This window comes from Penicillium nucicola (assembly GCF_028828085.1).
Source record: "Penicillium nucicola strain IBT 29836 chromosome Unknown utg000002l, whole genome shotgun sequence".
Classification (NCBI taxonomy): Eukaryota; Fungi; Ascomycota; class Eurotiomycetes; order Eurotiales; family Aspergillaceae; genus Penicillium; species Penicillium nucicola.
Window position 1 is genome coordinate 4,365,019 of NW_026643126.1, and position 15,699 is coordinate 4,380,717.

At 50.1% G+C, this 15,699-nt stretch overlaps 6 protein-coding genes across 6 annotated transcripts; 5 read left to right on the forward strand and 1 right to left on the reverse strand.

Annotated features, from left to right (window-relative positions):
- Positions 1-291: 291 nt before the first annotated feature.
- N7511_003434 (putative cell division protein kinase (Ctk1)) lies at positions 292-1,658 on the forward strand (the record flags this gene model as incomplete). Its single annotated transcript, XM_057125859.1, has 5 exons — positions 292-347; positions 395-497; positions 547-1,377; positions 1,426-1,581; positions 1,632-1,658. The coding sequence occupies 5 exons, from the start codon at positions 292-294 to the stop codon at positions 1,656-1,658; spliced, it is 1,173 nt and encodes a 390-aa protein (XP_056988018.1).
- A 985-nt stretch (positions 1,659-2,643) lies between these two features.
- On the forward strand, positions 2,644-4,793 carry N7511_003435 (SH3 domain protein; the record flags this gene model as incomplete). Its single annotated transcript, XM_057125860.1, has 2 exons — positions 2,644-4,056; positions 4,110-4,793. The coding sequence occupies 2 exons, from the start codon at positions 2,644-2,646 to the stop codon at positions 4,791-4,793; spliced, it is 2,097 nt and encodes a 698-aa protein (XP_056988019.1).
- A 1,259-nt stretch (positions 4,794-6,052) lies between these two features.
- On the forward strand, positions 6,053-7,629 carry N7511_003436 (glycoside hydrolase family 1 protein; the record flags this gene model as incomplete). Its single annotated transcript, XM_057125861.1, has 2 exons — positions 6,053-7,430; positions 7,484-7,629. The coding sequence occupies 2 exons, from the start codon at positions 6,053-6,055 to the stop codon at positions 7,627-7,629; spliced, it is 1,524 nt and encodes a 507-aa protein (XP_056988020.1).
- Positions 7,630-8,419: 790 nt separating this feature from the next.
- Positions 8,420-9,412, forward strand: N7511_003437 (fungal specific transcription factor domain-containing protein; the record flags this gene model as incomplete). Its single annotated transcript, XM_057125862.1, has 1 exon — positions 8,420-9,412. The coding sequence occupies one exon, from the start codon at positions 8,420-8,422 to the stop codon at positions 9,410-9,412; it is 993 nt and encodes a 330-aa protein (XP_056988021.1).
- A 581-nt stretch (positions 9,413-9,993) lies between these two features.
- On the forward strand, positions 9,994-11,802 carry N7511_003438 (sugar porter family MFS transporter; the record flags this gene model as incomplete). Its single annotated transcript, XM_057125863.1, has 6 exons — positions 9,994-10,205; positions 10,254-10,295; positions 10,355-10,404; positions 10,457-10,715; positions 10,767-11,039; positions 11,085-11,802. The coding sequence occupies 6 exons, from the start codon at positions 9,994-9,996 to the stop codon at positions 11,800-11,802; spliced, it is 1,554 nt and encodes a 517-aa protein (XP_056988022.1).
- A 608-nt stretch (positions 11,803-12,410) lies between these two features.
- On the reverse strand, positions 12,411-15,570 carry N7511_003439 (Glycoside hydrolase family 2 N-terminal; the record flags this gene model as incomplete). Its single annotated transcript, XM_057125864.1, has 3 exons — positions 12,411-13,542; positions 13,592-14,978; positions 15,030-15,570. The coding sequence occupies 3 exons, from the start codon at positions 15,568-15,570 to the stop codon at positions 12,411-12,413; spliced, it is 3,060 nt and encodes a 1,019-aa protein (XP_056988023.1).
- Between the last annotated feature and the right edge of the window lie 129 nt (positions 15,571-15,699).

The window sequence follows — 15,699 nt, forward strand, 5'->3', positions numbered from 1 at the left end:
GGGGAATGAATGCGGGATGAATGATAGAGTGAGGTAGCGTGTCATTGAAGGCCGGGGACGGCAATGGGGATGGAATGACGGAGCTGTATCTGTATTACTAGCTTGGCACCGTATTATCCAACCACCTTCCTGTAATTATGGAGTTTCTTGTTACATCACCCGAAATGTCCCTTACAGGGGTCACATGACATCATCAGCCAATCCCACGGCCTCAAAAGTGGTCTAATGGTTGACTATAACCAGACCATAACATCTGCAAGGCATGCCCTATTGACTTTTTGAGTTGCATCCATGGATTGGAAATCCCAGGTGGGATTTACAGATCGGCTAAGGACCATCCAATCTCTGTGAGTGCTGATCCAATCTATGCACACTAATATCTGATTTGGGATAGCATCGTTGCCTACCAGCAAACATCATCATCAGATGCATTTGCAGAAGCACAATCTCAAGCCAGAAAACATGAGACTGAATCATGGACCAATGCGACCTCAAAGGTGAGAGTCACTATCCCTGGAGCAAGGCCTTGACTGAAGCCATTGCTAGGAAGAATATGACATGATGTGTCAGCAGGCAATCGATGAAGCTGAACAGGCAGGGATAGCCTTTGGAGCCAATTCCCATGACGCTCAAGGTGAGTTAGAAGCTCCAGAGCCGACAGAGCCCACTGGGGAGCAGATTGGCCACTACGGCTCTTGTTTGCACCATTTTGATGGCCTGCATTCCACCATATACAAGTCAAAAGCTGCCGATGGAATACTCCAAGCTATCAAAGTTACAGTCCCTCACATGATGACACCGCCCCATGATGCCCATCGCGAGGCACGATTACTGCGAGAAGCTTGCCATCCTCGGATCATCCCTTTGACCGAGACTTTCAATCTGGATGGGGGGCGATTTATCATGGTCTTCCCCTTTATGCGCTATGACTTTGAGCACCTGCTTCGACAGGATATGGTGACTGCCGCTCAAACACGGTCGATTCTGAAGGACATGTTCCGTGCCCTGATCCATCTGCATGAGATTGGGATTATACACCGGGACATCAAGCCATCCAATATTCTCATGGACTCGCCTAATGGCCCAGCATACTTGGCGGACTTCGGTGTTTCATGGAAAGACGGTGATCCGGGATCTGAGCCCTCCACGCAAAAGATTACCGATGTGGGCACCACCTGCTACCGGCCGCCAGAGATCCTCTTCGGATATACAGAGTATGGTCCCGCTCTTGACCTCTGGGCAGCCGGGTGCTTGGTGGCAGAGGCCATTTCCGTGGGGCATCGGCAACTATTTGATTCTGGGCCCATTGGTAGTGATCTGTCGCTGATTTTCTCTATCTTCAAAACGCTGGGGACTCCGGATGAGCAAGTGTGGCCGGTATGTGGACCGCTATTCGTACAGGACTGTCAATGACCATGAATATAGGAGGTTGCTGTCCTGCCTGACTGGGGCAAGGTGGAATTCCACTCCTTCCCTGCTCAGCCCTGGGAAGAAGTTTTGCCGGGTGCATCCTCGAATGGCCGTGATCTGGTTCGCCAGTTATTATGCTATGAGAGCGGAGACAGACTCTCTGCAACAGTGGTAAGTGACACCCGCGGATGTCTCGGGACAATCTCTGATCTTTGGCCCAGGCCCTTGAACATCCATATTTCGCTTGAGCACCGCCACTGTTCAACGAGTCAGCCACAAGGGCCCCAACGGTTGACTTATGCCCCGGGGGAGGGGAAAGTGCACTAGCTACTGGAGAAAAGTCCAGCGTGGAGCCGGGCATTAAATGAATGGAAATTACTTCCTAGGCCCGGGCAACTGCTCATTAAATTCATTTGCGTGAGTCCCGCCATTTCCATTGTTTACATGTTTACCCCTGGCGTGGAGAAATGTGTGAGGCTTTTCATGCATGTGGCTGGCCAATGCACGCAGTGGATTGAAATGAACGGCAACGTCGGAAATTACGGGTCCGGGTCTTTGATCAATAAGATGCGGCAGACGGGGCAAGGGTGAAACCGCCATGAATCTGTGCCCTACCCATCGAGGTTCCCTTCGCATATTTAGTATTAATAGATGAGAGTGACGATCTCACATTCCCCTATGATTTCTGGTAGATATCGGTCCATCTGGTAGTTCGCGAGTCGAGAATTCAACGGCGCAAAGGAAGTAAATCAGATAAAGTTAACAGAAGCAATACAGGGTCCCACGGTTGGCCCCCGAATCTCGTATCAATACACCATCGAACCAGGTACCATACACCAGGGACCAATCATATCATTGGATCGTCAATGGTACTTACCATATTCGGCTAGAGAGGTTCATCGCGTACAGGGTCCCTCATCTCGGTTCCTCGTGGTACACGGCTGGTTCATCATAACTTCTTCTTTCTCTTCATCCGCTCTTTACGGTACGACCTGGAAGTCGTCGTCCTTTCCTTTCTTTCTTTTTGACATCGGCGGTGCTCGATCTCGTCCATTCTTTCTATCCACATTCCACAGTGTGGAATCAACCAGAGACGCGGTTCTAGGAACTCGCGTTGGAATTCTGGAATTACCCCCTCTTTAGGAGCAATACGTGCCCTCTGTCTGCCACAACCGACTACCGCTTCCAGATATCCTGATATCGAGAGATCTTGAGATCTCGGAGCATTACAAGATGCACGGACATGCGCATCACAACCATGAGCGCAAGGTGGAGGAACTGGAGCCACGCGGAGATGTGGTGATTGTCTACCAGACAATGGACGCTGATTTCACCGGACCTATTGGTGGTTATCGGACTGACAATAAGGAAACGACGGATGCCGAGACAGCGACACACAAGAACGTTGGTGTGGGCCCTGCTGTAGGTGCGACTGCGACGGCCACCAAGGATACCACAACCGAGACCAAGGCGACCAAGGAGGCGACCACCACATCTAAGGAGGAAGCAACTACGACCAAGGAGACTCAGGCCCATACGACTCAAACTTCAGTGGAGACCACTGAAACCCCCGAAACCACCAAGGCGGAAACTACTGAGAAAACGGCCAAGCAAGCATCGACCACCGAGTCCCAGAGTAGCGCAACCTCTTTTGTAACTTCGGCATCCCCTACTGCGCAGACCAGCCAGGAGGTGAACGATCTTCTGGCCGCAACTTCCACTGGATCGGCCACTGATTCGGCTGCCTCATCCTCTCCGACTGCCATCGGCAGTTCCACCACTGATGCTGGCATTTCCAGCGGTGCCAAAGCCGGCATAGCCATTGGGGTGATATTTGGCGTTGGTATCATCGCTGCGCTCATCTTCTTCATTGTTCGTAAGAAGAAGAGAGCCCAGGATGGTTATCAACAGGAAAACGAGAAGGCATTTGGAGGTGAAGGCCTTCCCGAAGGAGGCCTCGCTGCTTCTCTGCCACCCCCTCCACCTGCAAAGCCTCAGACTCCCTCCACCCCTCCGGTACTCAATGTTCGCCCTGTCACTCAATTCGCTCCCGATCTCAGCAGCGGTGGTGGTTTCAATCCCGCTAGTGCTGTTGTTGCTGGTGCTGGTGCTGGCGCTGGCGTTGCAGCCGGCTCAGCAGCCATTGCTTCTCGTAACCTCACTGGTGACTCGCCCCCTGCTACTCCTGCCAAGTCTGTTGATAGCAGCCCCGATCCTTTCAGCGACCCTGTGAATCCTTTCGGTACTGCTGATACCCCGGTCTCCGCTCACGCTCCCTCGATGTCTGAGTCCAGCGCAGGACCCTCTGGATCGACCATGGCAGCTGCAGCTGTTGGTACTGCGGCAGCTGGCGCTGCTGCTAGCGTTGCGGCCGCTCATCAGTCCAAGGAGGAACCTGCTCGTCCCACAACTGCTGAATCGCGGGTCCGTTCGCCCACTGTTTCTTCTCGCTCCACGACAAGCCCTACCAATGATGCTTTTGCCGCTGCTGCCGCTCCTAATGTCGAACTAGCAGGCGCCGCTGGAGCTGCTGGTCCCAACAATGTTCACCGTGTGCAACTCGACTTCAATCCGTCCATGGAGGACGAGCTTGGTCTTCGTTCTGGTTCTCTCGTACGACTGCTTCATGAATACGACGATGGATGGGTAAGTTATCCCTAGTCTCTAATTGTGAAGATTAACATTCTCATTTGAATTAGGCTCTTTGTACCCGTCTCGATCGCTCGCAACAAGGTGTGGCTCCTCGGTCTTGCTTGTCGGCCCGTCCTGTGATGCCTCGCCCTCGTCCACCACCTGGCGCTCCTGGCTCGCGTGGCCCACCGATCATGGGCCCTGACGGTCGTCCGATGGTTCCTCCCGGTCGATTCTATCCCCAAGATGCTCGCCCCAGATCTCCTTCTGGTCCTGCTTTCGCTGGTCCCCCTCCCCGCCCTTACCCGGGTCCTCAAATGTCGCCTGTTCAGTTCCCCGCTGTTCCCCGTTCCATGTCCCCTGGACCTGGTCGACCGGGTCCACGTGCGATGAGCCCTGGTCCAGGAGGCATGCCTGCTCCCCGTTCCATGTCTCCTGGACCCGCCGGGATGCCCGGCCCACGTTCCATGTCTCCCGGTCCCGGTCGGCCTGGTCCCCGCTCAATGAGCCCCGGCCCATATGGACGCCCCGGAATGCAGCGCCCTCAGATGCCCATCAACCAACGCCAACGCAGCAACAGTGCCGGCAACATGGCCCCTCCCAACATTGTCGCAGCTGCCCCGCCTGTCTCTAGTCCACTCGCCGCTCCAGCTCCCGCCCCTACTGGCGAGCTTCCAGCTCTTCCAAGTTCCGCACCGATGTCGCCCTCTAGCTCGGTCTCCCGCAAGCCCGTCCCCTCTCAGGACGCTTAGTTGAACGACATTCTCTCTGGACAGAGCCTGTGTCTTCTCCAGAGCAGAGGCACATACACTGACCTCTCAGTGTCCCGCTGGACGGAAATGAGTTTGCCTCCTACGACTGCTGACTCCGATTTTTGACTTGATATCCATCTACCCGCAACCATGACGAACATCCATTAACTTGATCTTGTACTGTGTACTGCCTGTTGAAATATTTCCCTGTTTTCCTTATTTCCCTTTCCATTCCCCTTTGATTTGCCTTGTTTCTACCTTTTCATCCTCCCGGTCCGTGGCCTGAGTGCCATCTGTATTCCTAATGGCACCTCTGTAATGTTACTCCCAAGGCCGACCCTATTCATACTTACCCATTTTTTACTTTCCATGACCGGAAGATGCTTGCACCTTCCATCTTTTATTTTTTATTCGATCGATATTGACCCGGACTGAGAATATGCACCTAGATAGACAGGATCATGCCTGGGATTTTCCTATCTGAGTTGGCGCTGGTGTGTGAGAGCGCTTCAGCTTAGGATCACCCAGTAGATGGGTTTTGACTCGATGACTACTTTTGATAGCGAATATGAAAATACAAACAAGATCTGTTTAAGTTATAGCACCACCACCACTCCGTCATCATATTTGAATTCCTCATCTCATTATGCTACTCAAAATCGCTGCTTTTGCGGACTGCGTAGTTCAACTGCCATTATAAGGCTGATGATAGACTAGCAGTGTGTGGTCCAGGTACCATTTGCGTAAAGCTGATCCCACTCAATGTCAAGTTCATAGTGAAAGCCATCCTGGTTCGTAAGTTCCGTCCTGGTGCTTGGTCTGGACGATAGATCCGAGAACCAGTCCACATGGATCATGGTCACATTGGAATTGAAAGAATCCTTTTGTGCGAACAATGAGCAAGTGGAGGCCCGTATAGATGTTATCTGGATGGGCAGCCGGTGCCAGGATAGTACGAGAAGATGGATCTCCAAAATGCCGGAGAAACACATCATTGGCTCCTTGGTGTACTCATCGCCTTTGGATATCAAAGCATACGCGTATTCACTTGAGTCAAAGCCCACATCTTCCAGCTTTGTGTGTGGCGCTGGGTAAATTTGATGGCCATGATTCCGATGTCCGGTGATTGACCGTTATACTTCATGGATTCCTCGATTTCTCCGATTTCTCCACGGATCGAATTGCCAACATGGAAGAACGATCGGCTATTGACTTCAAAAGACTGATCAGTCCCGTTGTCTTTGTATGCAACATTCAGGATGTCCCAGGAGGCGGGTATGTTTGATGCCCGTGAGATAGTTGCAGCCCACGACTTATCGGAATTCACTCGAGAAGTGGAAGGCCTCCCACTGCCCCCAAGCTTTGAATGGGGAACCGCTACAGCCGCATATCAGATAGAAGGGGCTGCCACTCAAGATGGAAAAGGGCCCTCCATTTGGGATACGTTTTCGCACCTCAACCCTTCTCGCACCAATGGCGAGAATGCCGATGTCGCCTGCGACCACTACCACCGAACGACAGAGGATATCAAGCGGATGGCCTCGTTGGGCGTCGATGTATACCGGTTCTCCATCGCCTGGTCCCGAATCATTCCACTTGGGGGTCGCAATGATCCTATCAACGAGCAGGGCATCATGTTTTACAGCAATCTGATCGATGAATTGTTGTCACATCATATTGCGCCGGTTGTCACTTTGTACCATTGGGACGCACCGCAGGCAATTTACGACCGGTACGGAGCATTGCTCAATACCGAAGAATTCCAAGCCGACTTTGAAAACTACGCGCGTCTTTGCTTCAGTCGATTTGGGAGTCGTGTGCAAAAGTGGGCGACCTTCAATGAGCCATATATCATTTCCATCTTTGCCCATCTCAATGGAACTCTCGCCCCAGGCCACTGCCGGGAGGCTGGCACCGATACGAAAACAGAACCCTGGATCGTTGGTCATACTATCATCATCTCCCATGCTACCGTGGTTTTGATGTACGAGAATGAATTCCGTTCTTGCCAGAAAGGCGAAATCTCCATTGTTCTCAACGGCCATTACTACGAACCCTTTGATGTGACCAGTAGTCAAGATGTGGATGCAGCAAAGCGCCGGCTGCTCTTCTATATCGGCTGGTTTGGAGATCCTATTTTCCTGGGAGAGGACTATCCTGCTGTCATGCGAGCCTACTTGGGCTCTCGGCTACCCGAATTTACCGTTATGCAACGTGAGCTGCTCCGGCGAGCTGCGCCTGTCAATACCTACTATGGGATGAATCACTATTCCACCAAGTATGTACGTGCGCTGTGTGACCCGCCAGCCGAGGATGACTGGACTGGCAATACGGAGGAGCTGTCCATCAATAGTGAAGGCAAAGAGGTTGGGCCTGTCTCAGGGGTAGCCTGGCTTCGAGTTGCGCCGGATGGTTTCCGCAAGTTGCTCAATTGGATTTGGAAGCGGTACCAACTGCCCATCATCGTGACGGAGAATGGCTGTCCCTGTCCCGGTGAGGATGTTGTTTCAACCGCTGTCGACGATCAATTTCGCCAGCGATACTTTGGTTTGTATTTGGACACGATTTCCCGTGCTATCTACGACGATGAAGTTCCCATTCTTGGCTACTACGCTTGGAGTTTGATGGATAACTATGGTCAGTCTTCAGAACTAAAGCAGCAATATGCTCCGGGCTAACACGATCTCTAGAATGGTCTGCTGGGTTTGGGCCTCGATTCGGTATCATCCATGTTGATTTCAAGACGTTGGAACGGACGATGAAAGGTTCTGCATATTACTTGCGGGATACGTTCATTGCACGTCGAACGTTGTCATCTAAGACCCCCGAGGGTTGACTTAGTTTTTATCAATGAGGAAACGAATATTCAACCAGTGTCGATAATTGTTCTTGTTGGCAAATAGATGTAGTCCTATTCCAAAGCTCACAATCAGCCCTAATTGAGCCGAGAGTCAGAAGAGCGCGTGACGGGAGCCACTGAAATGTTTCCCCGCGGAGTTTTTGGCTTCTTCCGTTCTCATCCCCCAATTTCTACCATGTCCACACGTCGTCTAGCGGCAACCCGTGCATGCGATGCCTGCAGACGCCGAAAGGTCAAATGTGATGTATGTACAATGATCTGTTTATCCATATTGTATACTTAGAACAAAATCCAGGCTACGGCGATTTGTGCAAATTGCCGAACATCCGACCTCGCTTGCCACTATACGGCTATTCCTAGGAAACGAGGACCGAAAAGGCTCCGAAGGGCATCTTTCTCGAGCGAACAGAATGCAGTGCCGAATCTGGAACCCCAGATTCAAGATTCACTATGGCCGAATACAGAACCTGATGCAAGCACACCTATTCTACTCACTCCAGAGCTAGAAACGAGTTTCGCACAACCATTGGTGAGAAGACAACAAAGTTCAGCATCTTTATCGGTCCAGACTATTAGAGATGACTTGTTAGACTTGATGAGCTCTGTGTCGCCTTCGATGACGGCACTGGACATGGTGAACCATTGCATCCATCTCTATATGCAGTACACATTTCCGACAGCTCCGATCGTGCATGAGCCCAGTCTGCGGAAAGATTCTTGTACATTCTTCTCTGGCACAAATACCAACTTGTTTGCTGCATCTACAATGGAAGAAGAGGTGACGCGCATGCGGGCTTTCGCCTTGATCAGCGGCTTATGTGCGTCAGTCGCATCTGTAATCCCGGACAATCTGTTACCGTATCGGCATTCGATCGCCAGACCGTGTCTTGATGCATCGCGGGAAGTGCTCCGGGTGTTTGATGATTACGATGTGGAGTTTCCAAACTCATCTTCAATAGCCATACGGATCTTTCATACCACCGCCTTGCAAAACATTACCGGCAAGACGAGGTTAGCATACCATATTCTCGGTCAGGCGACGCTCCTAATCACAAACATGCGCCTGTATAATGAGGGGGCCCTCAAGTCTCATAATCTGCTTGAGTGTCAATTGCTGCGTCATATCTACTGGCAAATATATGCTGCGGATCAGGCATCTGTATGTCTTCGCAGTCGCCCCTTTCACCTGCACGATTTATTGTACAACGAAGAACCGACCGTATGTGCTCCGGGGGTATTGTCGATAACTCCTCAGCTCGATCATTCCATCACGCAGCATGATGAAACGTTTGAGAAGCGCATGCTGATTGCCTTCCATTATGTTCCCCGTCTTTGGTCGACGGCGGCTGCGCTGTTGTTCGATATGAGAATTCACAAAGAACCGACAGGAGATCCCGATATTTCCCAACTGACGCAGGCTTATATCGAATTCCTGGGTATCATGGATGGCCTTCCGTATTGGTTACAAGCTGTCCATATAATGACCTCTCCTAGCGACGATGATCCAGCAAAGTTCCAAAAGACAGCTTTCTGGGTTCAAAGATGTACGATTCAAGTGACATTCCACTGTCTACGGCTGGTCATTCTACAGCAATGCATTGACTCCGGGCTATGCAACGTCATGGGCTTGAACAACCAGGCCCTCACTCTGCAAATGACCAAGGTCGGAATGGTTCAGGATTTCTTGCAAACCCTAGAAGACATTCCGTTTGTCTACCTTTTGGTGAAGGGGGAGCCAACAGTAAGCGAGGGATGCTGAGACCCCAGTTGGTCATTTACTGACAAGGTACTGTAGGTTGAAAGGATTCGGCTGGTGGGCAGCATACTCCTCGAAATTCTGGACAAAGTCGAAAATGAAAATATCCGCGTTCGAGGCAACATCCTATTTACGCGACTTCTTGATATACTGTCCCGACTGGACTCCAAGTCATCTGGTGTATTAGTTGAAATGAGGGAGTTGGGCGAGAAACGAAGGCATCCAGTGATGATCTCCGGAGCAGGAAATCCAATGCTCGTATGATTTTCTAGCCAAAGTTGGCCTTCATTTCATCCAATCAAGTAGACAAGCCAGTACTCTAGAGCTATGGCTCAAAGCGAAAGACCAAGCATCCTCTTAGAATCGTGGCTTGGAATCCAATTCGGCGGAAATCTTTGACTGGATTTCTCCGTGGAGAAATGTGCGATTGGTGCTCACTACGCGGCTACTTTCCCTCGTTCGAACACCCCGGATTTCAGCATATATCGTGAGACGCGGGGGAATTGGAGGACCTGGGGACTACATAAGTCGATCCAGGCTGCCTTTTCTTATCGTGAGTCAATTCCATATTGTAGTCTTTTACAATGGTTAAGATAGAAGATATGGGCAAAAGCGCCCATGTTGAGAGCCCCCGCCCTGCGGTGCAAGTTGATGTGGACGAAGCAGCAGAGTTGGCCACCGGTGTTGGTGATGCTAAACCCTCGCTTTGGACGACAAGCATGTTTCGTCTGTATGGTTGTCTGTTGATCGGGTATCTCTGCGCCACAGTAAACGGCTTCGACGGCGCCGTGATGGGGTAAGATATCAACCATTCTATGGAGATCGCTGCTCACAAAAAGTATAGAGGAATCAACGCCATGACATCCTATCAGGACTACTTCCATATGTGAGTGATTCTATCTCATGCTCTCGCCTCGGCGAACTCTTGTCTGAACAATTATCTAGGGCGAGCGCTTCATCTAGCACCGGTATTATATTTGCCATCTACAGTATTGGTATTTTCAATCAGATCTGAAGGCAGAAACTGGCTCTGACCGTATTTTATAGGCACTGCTTGTGCGGTCCCGTTCGTCGGACCTGTGAGTGATCGCTGGGGAAGACGAGCGGGCATGTTTGTTGGATCGATCATCGTTATTACCGGGACAGTCGTCACCTCGCGCGCAGTCAATCATGGAATGTTCATGGGTGGTCGGTTTGTGCTAGGTTTTGGTGTCTGCTTTGTGAATGTCAGTGGGCCGGTGTATGTTGGTGAGATGGCTCATCCAACTTGGCGTGGTCCTTTGTCGGGCCTGTATAACTGTTTCTGGTAAGTCGAACAGTCAAAGCCCTAGGAGAACACATACTAATATTTCTTCAGGTACATTGGCTCTATCGTCGCTGCCTGGGTGGTCTATGGAACCAAGAATCAGATAGATGGATGGCGCACACCCCTCTATTGCCAATTTATCGCAAGCGGTATCATTGCTCTGTTTGTCTGGTTCCTCCCAGAGTCACCTCGATGGCTCGTCAGTAATGGACGAGCAGAATCAGCACGAAATGTGCTGGCAAGATATCATGGCGAGGGGGACTCAGAACACCCCATCGTCAAACTGCAGATGGCCGAAATGGAGCTCCAGATCTCAACCGAAGGGTCCGACAAAAAGTGGTGGGATTACAGAGAACTGTGAAAGACCAGAGCTCATCGTCGTCGTCTCATCTGTGTTCTCTCCATGGCTCTATTTGGCCAATGGTCCGGCAACTCATCGACTAGTTACTATCTTCCTGTCATGCTCGAGAACGCAGGAATCACTTCAGAGAGTCGAAAGCTTCTGCTCAACGGCATCAATGCCCCTCTTTGCTTCGTGGCGTCAGTAACGGGAACGATGTTCCTGGACAAGGCGGGCAGACGACCACTTCTCATGTGCACTCTCATCGGTTGTATCATTTGTTTCGCGATCATCACGCCTCTCTCCAAAATCGCATCCGAGCATCCAGATCAATCGTCCACCGCAAATGCAAGTATTGCATTCATTTATCTCTTTGGAATTAGTTTCTCATTTGCATGGACTCCATTGTCTCCCATGTACGTCGTCGAGTGCCTAGACACCAACACGCGCGCGAAAGGAAAAGCACTGGCACAATTTTTCACAGCATGCGCTTCTGCCATCATCCAGTACGGATCAGGCCCAGCTTTCCAGAAGATCAAATACTACTTCTATGTGGTTTTCATTGGATGGGATTTGTTTGAGCTGGCGTTCATCTATTTCTTTTGGCCTGAAACCAAGGGCCGGACTTTGGAAGAGCTGGAAGAGGTGTTTCAGGCGCCCAATCCCGTCAAGCGAAGCCTGGACTCTAAGGACCTTCAAACCGTGCTTAACACTTTGCGTATTGAGACTAAGCATTCCGAAGCTTGAATTTGCGAATCGCAATTTGCCAGTGTCGTGGATGTGCACTTCAATGTCTACTGTGGCTGTGGATCGAGGGGGATTGAATTATCATCTTCGACGCAATCCGTCCCTGTAAGCCGATGGGCCTTTTCTAAGATTTAGTAGCAGAACGGTGTTTGATACAGCAATATATGACAATTATATTACGCAGATTTATTCTTTTCGATCGAGCACTTGAGTACCAGGGAATAACTATTGAGGCTCATTCTATGACAGCATATGCCATGAATTCGTTGTTTTCGAAAGGTAATATTGCTGCAATCAGGGTAAGTCGAAACAGTTCTCTGCTGATTTCATAGGTATCATAAGGTGCTGCATACCTCCCGTCCTTAACTTATATCTCGTCAGACATGAAAAGAAATAGGAGCAAAGGCGGGTTACGGAATGTGGTTTGCCAAGAATGTTTCACTTTGCTAGTCAAGAATAGAAATCGCTTGAGATATATGTATCATTTATATAGAAAACTCGATGTATTGGCAGCCAAAAAGGTGCATTCATGGCAATCTATGTGGATAGGAAAAGTTGATCACAGAAATTGAACCGAATCCGAGCCATCTGTCCGAAAAATACAAAGCTTAGACTGAAATTGGCTTAAACACAAATCCAAATTTAGTTTCAGCAAGGTGAACTCGGTATTTATCGAGCGTCGCAGGGCCACATCTCGCAGTTCCCAGACCTGCGTGTGCGGCGTCAAGTCGAAGAAACACGTCCTCTTGTCTTTCCAAGTCTGTTGGATGGCAAGCATCTCTTATATTCTTGCCAGTGTAGTGCATAGCCGTGAAGTCAAACTCTTCGCCCGTTTCCTCGGATTCATTCACGCGTGCAATAACGAGCCCGATGTTTCGAGCTCCTGTCAGCCTCAGCCAGCGTGTTCCGGCACGATTACCATTCTCCTGTGGATACTCATACGATGAATAGAGCTCATCTGGAGTTCGAGTATGCAAGGCGATCTTCTGCGAATTGCGTTTATCTGCATAGGATTCCTCTGGCCCACACCCGAACCAGTCCACAGTTTCAAAGTCCGACGACAATTGTATATCAAGTCCCAGGCGGGGAAGTATGGTAGGATGAAATCCTCGCGGACAGACATGGTGATTGATGACAAGGGTCCCATCTCCATGGATCAGGTAAGTGATTGTGGCTCTGAAGCCCCAGTCTCGAATGACGGCCCCGATATAAGCCTTGACAGTAACAACGAGATTGTCTTCGGTGGAAGGTTGAAGAGACACAGATATCACGCGTCGCTGAAGATTGTCCAGGCCATATTCGTCCCATCGTGTGGCATCATACTTCTTGTCATTTTCTGTCGGGGGTCTCCAAGCTCCCAATGTCGGTGCCGAGGTGAATACTTGTTGGCCACCCAACCACCAATCAGCCAAGCAGCCCCTGATCCGGTCAAATTGAATAGAAAAATTTAACCCTTTGATTTCGAAGAAGGTCTGAGATTCTTGAACATGAATTGGAAACTTTTGAACCATCGCGGGAATGCTTGGCCATTGGGACTTTTCGACTAGATGTTGGCACCATGCAATCTCGTGGCCGCTTTGCGCCCATACTGTAGGTTTGTCTACCTGAAGACTGATGTTGATGTAACATTCCACAGTATCCTTCTCAATATCAGGAAGCTCTGGGAGTGGTACAGTAATCGATCGATGAGGCATGACGATGGGACATGTTCTTCGCTCCAGAAGTATACTTCCTTGTTCGCTACTGGATGATCAGATTGATGAAGACGAGACAGAAGGGATTGACTTACCGGCCATTGAATATCGATAATTCCATGACGAGCACGAGGTTTTCGAGACAGTCAACGTCATATAGGTTACGAAGCGAAGCTTTGCCGTTGTCCACTGTGATCTTGACTGGCTCGATGACCTTTTTGAACTCTAGCATGCCACGCCCAGGAGTGTGATCCGATAGACAAAGACCGTCCAAAGCGAATGTCGCATCATTGGGATAATCGCCGAAATCTCCGCCATAGGCGTAGTATCCTTTGTCATCTTTCCACAGTCCGAGATTTGCGAATTCCCAGATGAATCCTCCCTGCAGCCGCCGATATTGGTAGAACATCTCTTGGTATTCTTCCAATGCTCCTGGCCCATTGCCTAGTGCCATTCCATATTCACACAAAATGATGGGCTTGGTAAATTGATCGCCTTCCGCCAATGCTTTCTGCTTGAGATTCTCGAGTTCAAGGTACATATATGAACACATGTCCGTAGTCTCCGCCTTCCGATCTCCTTCATAATGAACGAGGCGAGTGGGATCGTGCTTTTTGGCATACTCGTACATGGCGGCTTGGTTAGATCCATACCATGCCTCGTTGCCGAGGCTCCAGATGATGATTGACGGGTGGTTTTTGTCCCGTTGCAGCATCTGCCTGATACGGTCCAGGTAAGCTTCTCGCCAGGAAGGATTGTCACTTGTGTATTTGGCCAGAGTAGGACTGAGATACTCTTCAATCGAGTCGGCGCCGTCTTTTTGCCAGATCTCTTTGGGCACGTTCTTCATGTCCACATCACCTCGAATAAAGCCGTGACATTCGAGATCGGCTTCATCAATCACCCACAGCCCTATTTCGTCACAGAGATCGTAAAATTTGGGGTGAGAGGGATAATGCGAGCAGCGGACGGCGTTGACATTGTGTTGCTTCATCAAGATGAGATCATGTTTCAGGAAATCTAGTGGTACGGCGCGTCCTTTCAATGGATGGAAGTCATGGTGATTGACACCGCGGAAAAGAATTGGTTGGCCATTCACTGTGATATTTCCATTCCGAAGCTCCACCTGCCGAAATCCGACTTTGTGTTTGATTGTCTGGGGTTCGCAATCCGTGGATGTCAAGACGATCTCAAGGTCATAGAGATAGGGTGTTTCTGCCGTCCATTTCTTAGGGTTCGAAATCGGAATGTCAAGGTCGAGGGTTTTAGATCGAGCAGGGACGCACTTGACAATTTGTCCCATCAGCGATGAATCATGATCTCGAACATTGACCGCGATGCTTGAAGCAGTGTCTAGGTAGAGCTGGAAGCCAATATGCAGAGTAGCATCTCTGTAACACTCATCCAACCAAGTCTGCACGACAAAGTCCTCGATTCTGACCGTGGCTGAGAATGCTAATAGATAGACATCGCGGAAAATGCCTTTCTTGGGTCAGTTAGGAATTTCTCTAGCCTACACAGGACTCTGCGTACCCGAAAGCCACCATTGATCTTGATCCTCCAGATATGTCCCATCACAGTATTGGTATACTCGCACCTTGACTTCGTTGTCCTCCTCGAGACGGATGTGATCGGTAATATCGAACTCGGCAGGATTTCTGCTTCCCTGGCTGTAGCCAATCTCTTTTCCATTCACATAAAGGTGAAAAGCACTATCGACACCGTCGAATCTCAATCGAAGCTGAGAGGGAACTTTCCAGCCTGCGGGGACCCGGAACAATCTTTTGTAAGTCCCAACTGGATTTTCGGTTGGAACGAAGGGAGGATCGATTGGGAACGGATAGGGGACATTTGTGTACTGAGGTCTTCCATATCCCTGCAACTGCCAATGGGATGGAACTTCCATTGGCTTCCACTCATCAGCATCATGGAAAGGCGTTGGTGCATATTGAAAATCCCAGCTGCCGTTTAACAGAAGAGCATTCTCGGGGATCCAATAAGATCGAGCGGGGAGACGATTGCGCTGAAAGACCTGCTCATTGCAATAGTCGGGCTGGAAACTGTAGGAAGCCATTCTTGCTGCATCACTGTCACCGAGCACGGGGGAGTGATTATATCTTAAAGCCTTGTCCGGCGCGGAAATATGACGGCCCAAGGCTCAAAGTCATCCGCGGAGGAATTGTATATATTTGTGATTTCCGTA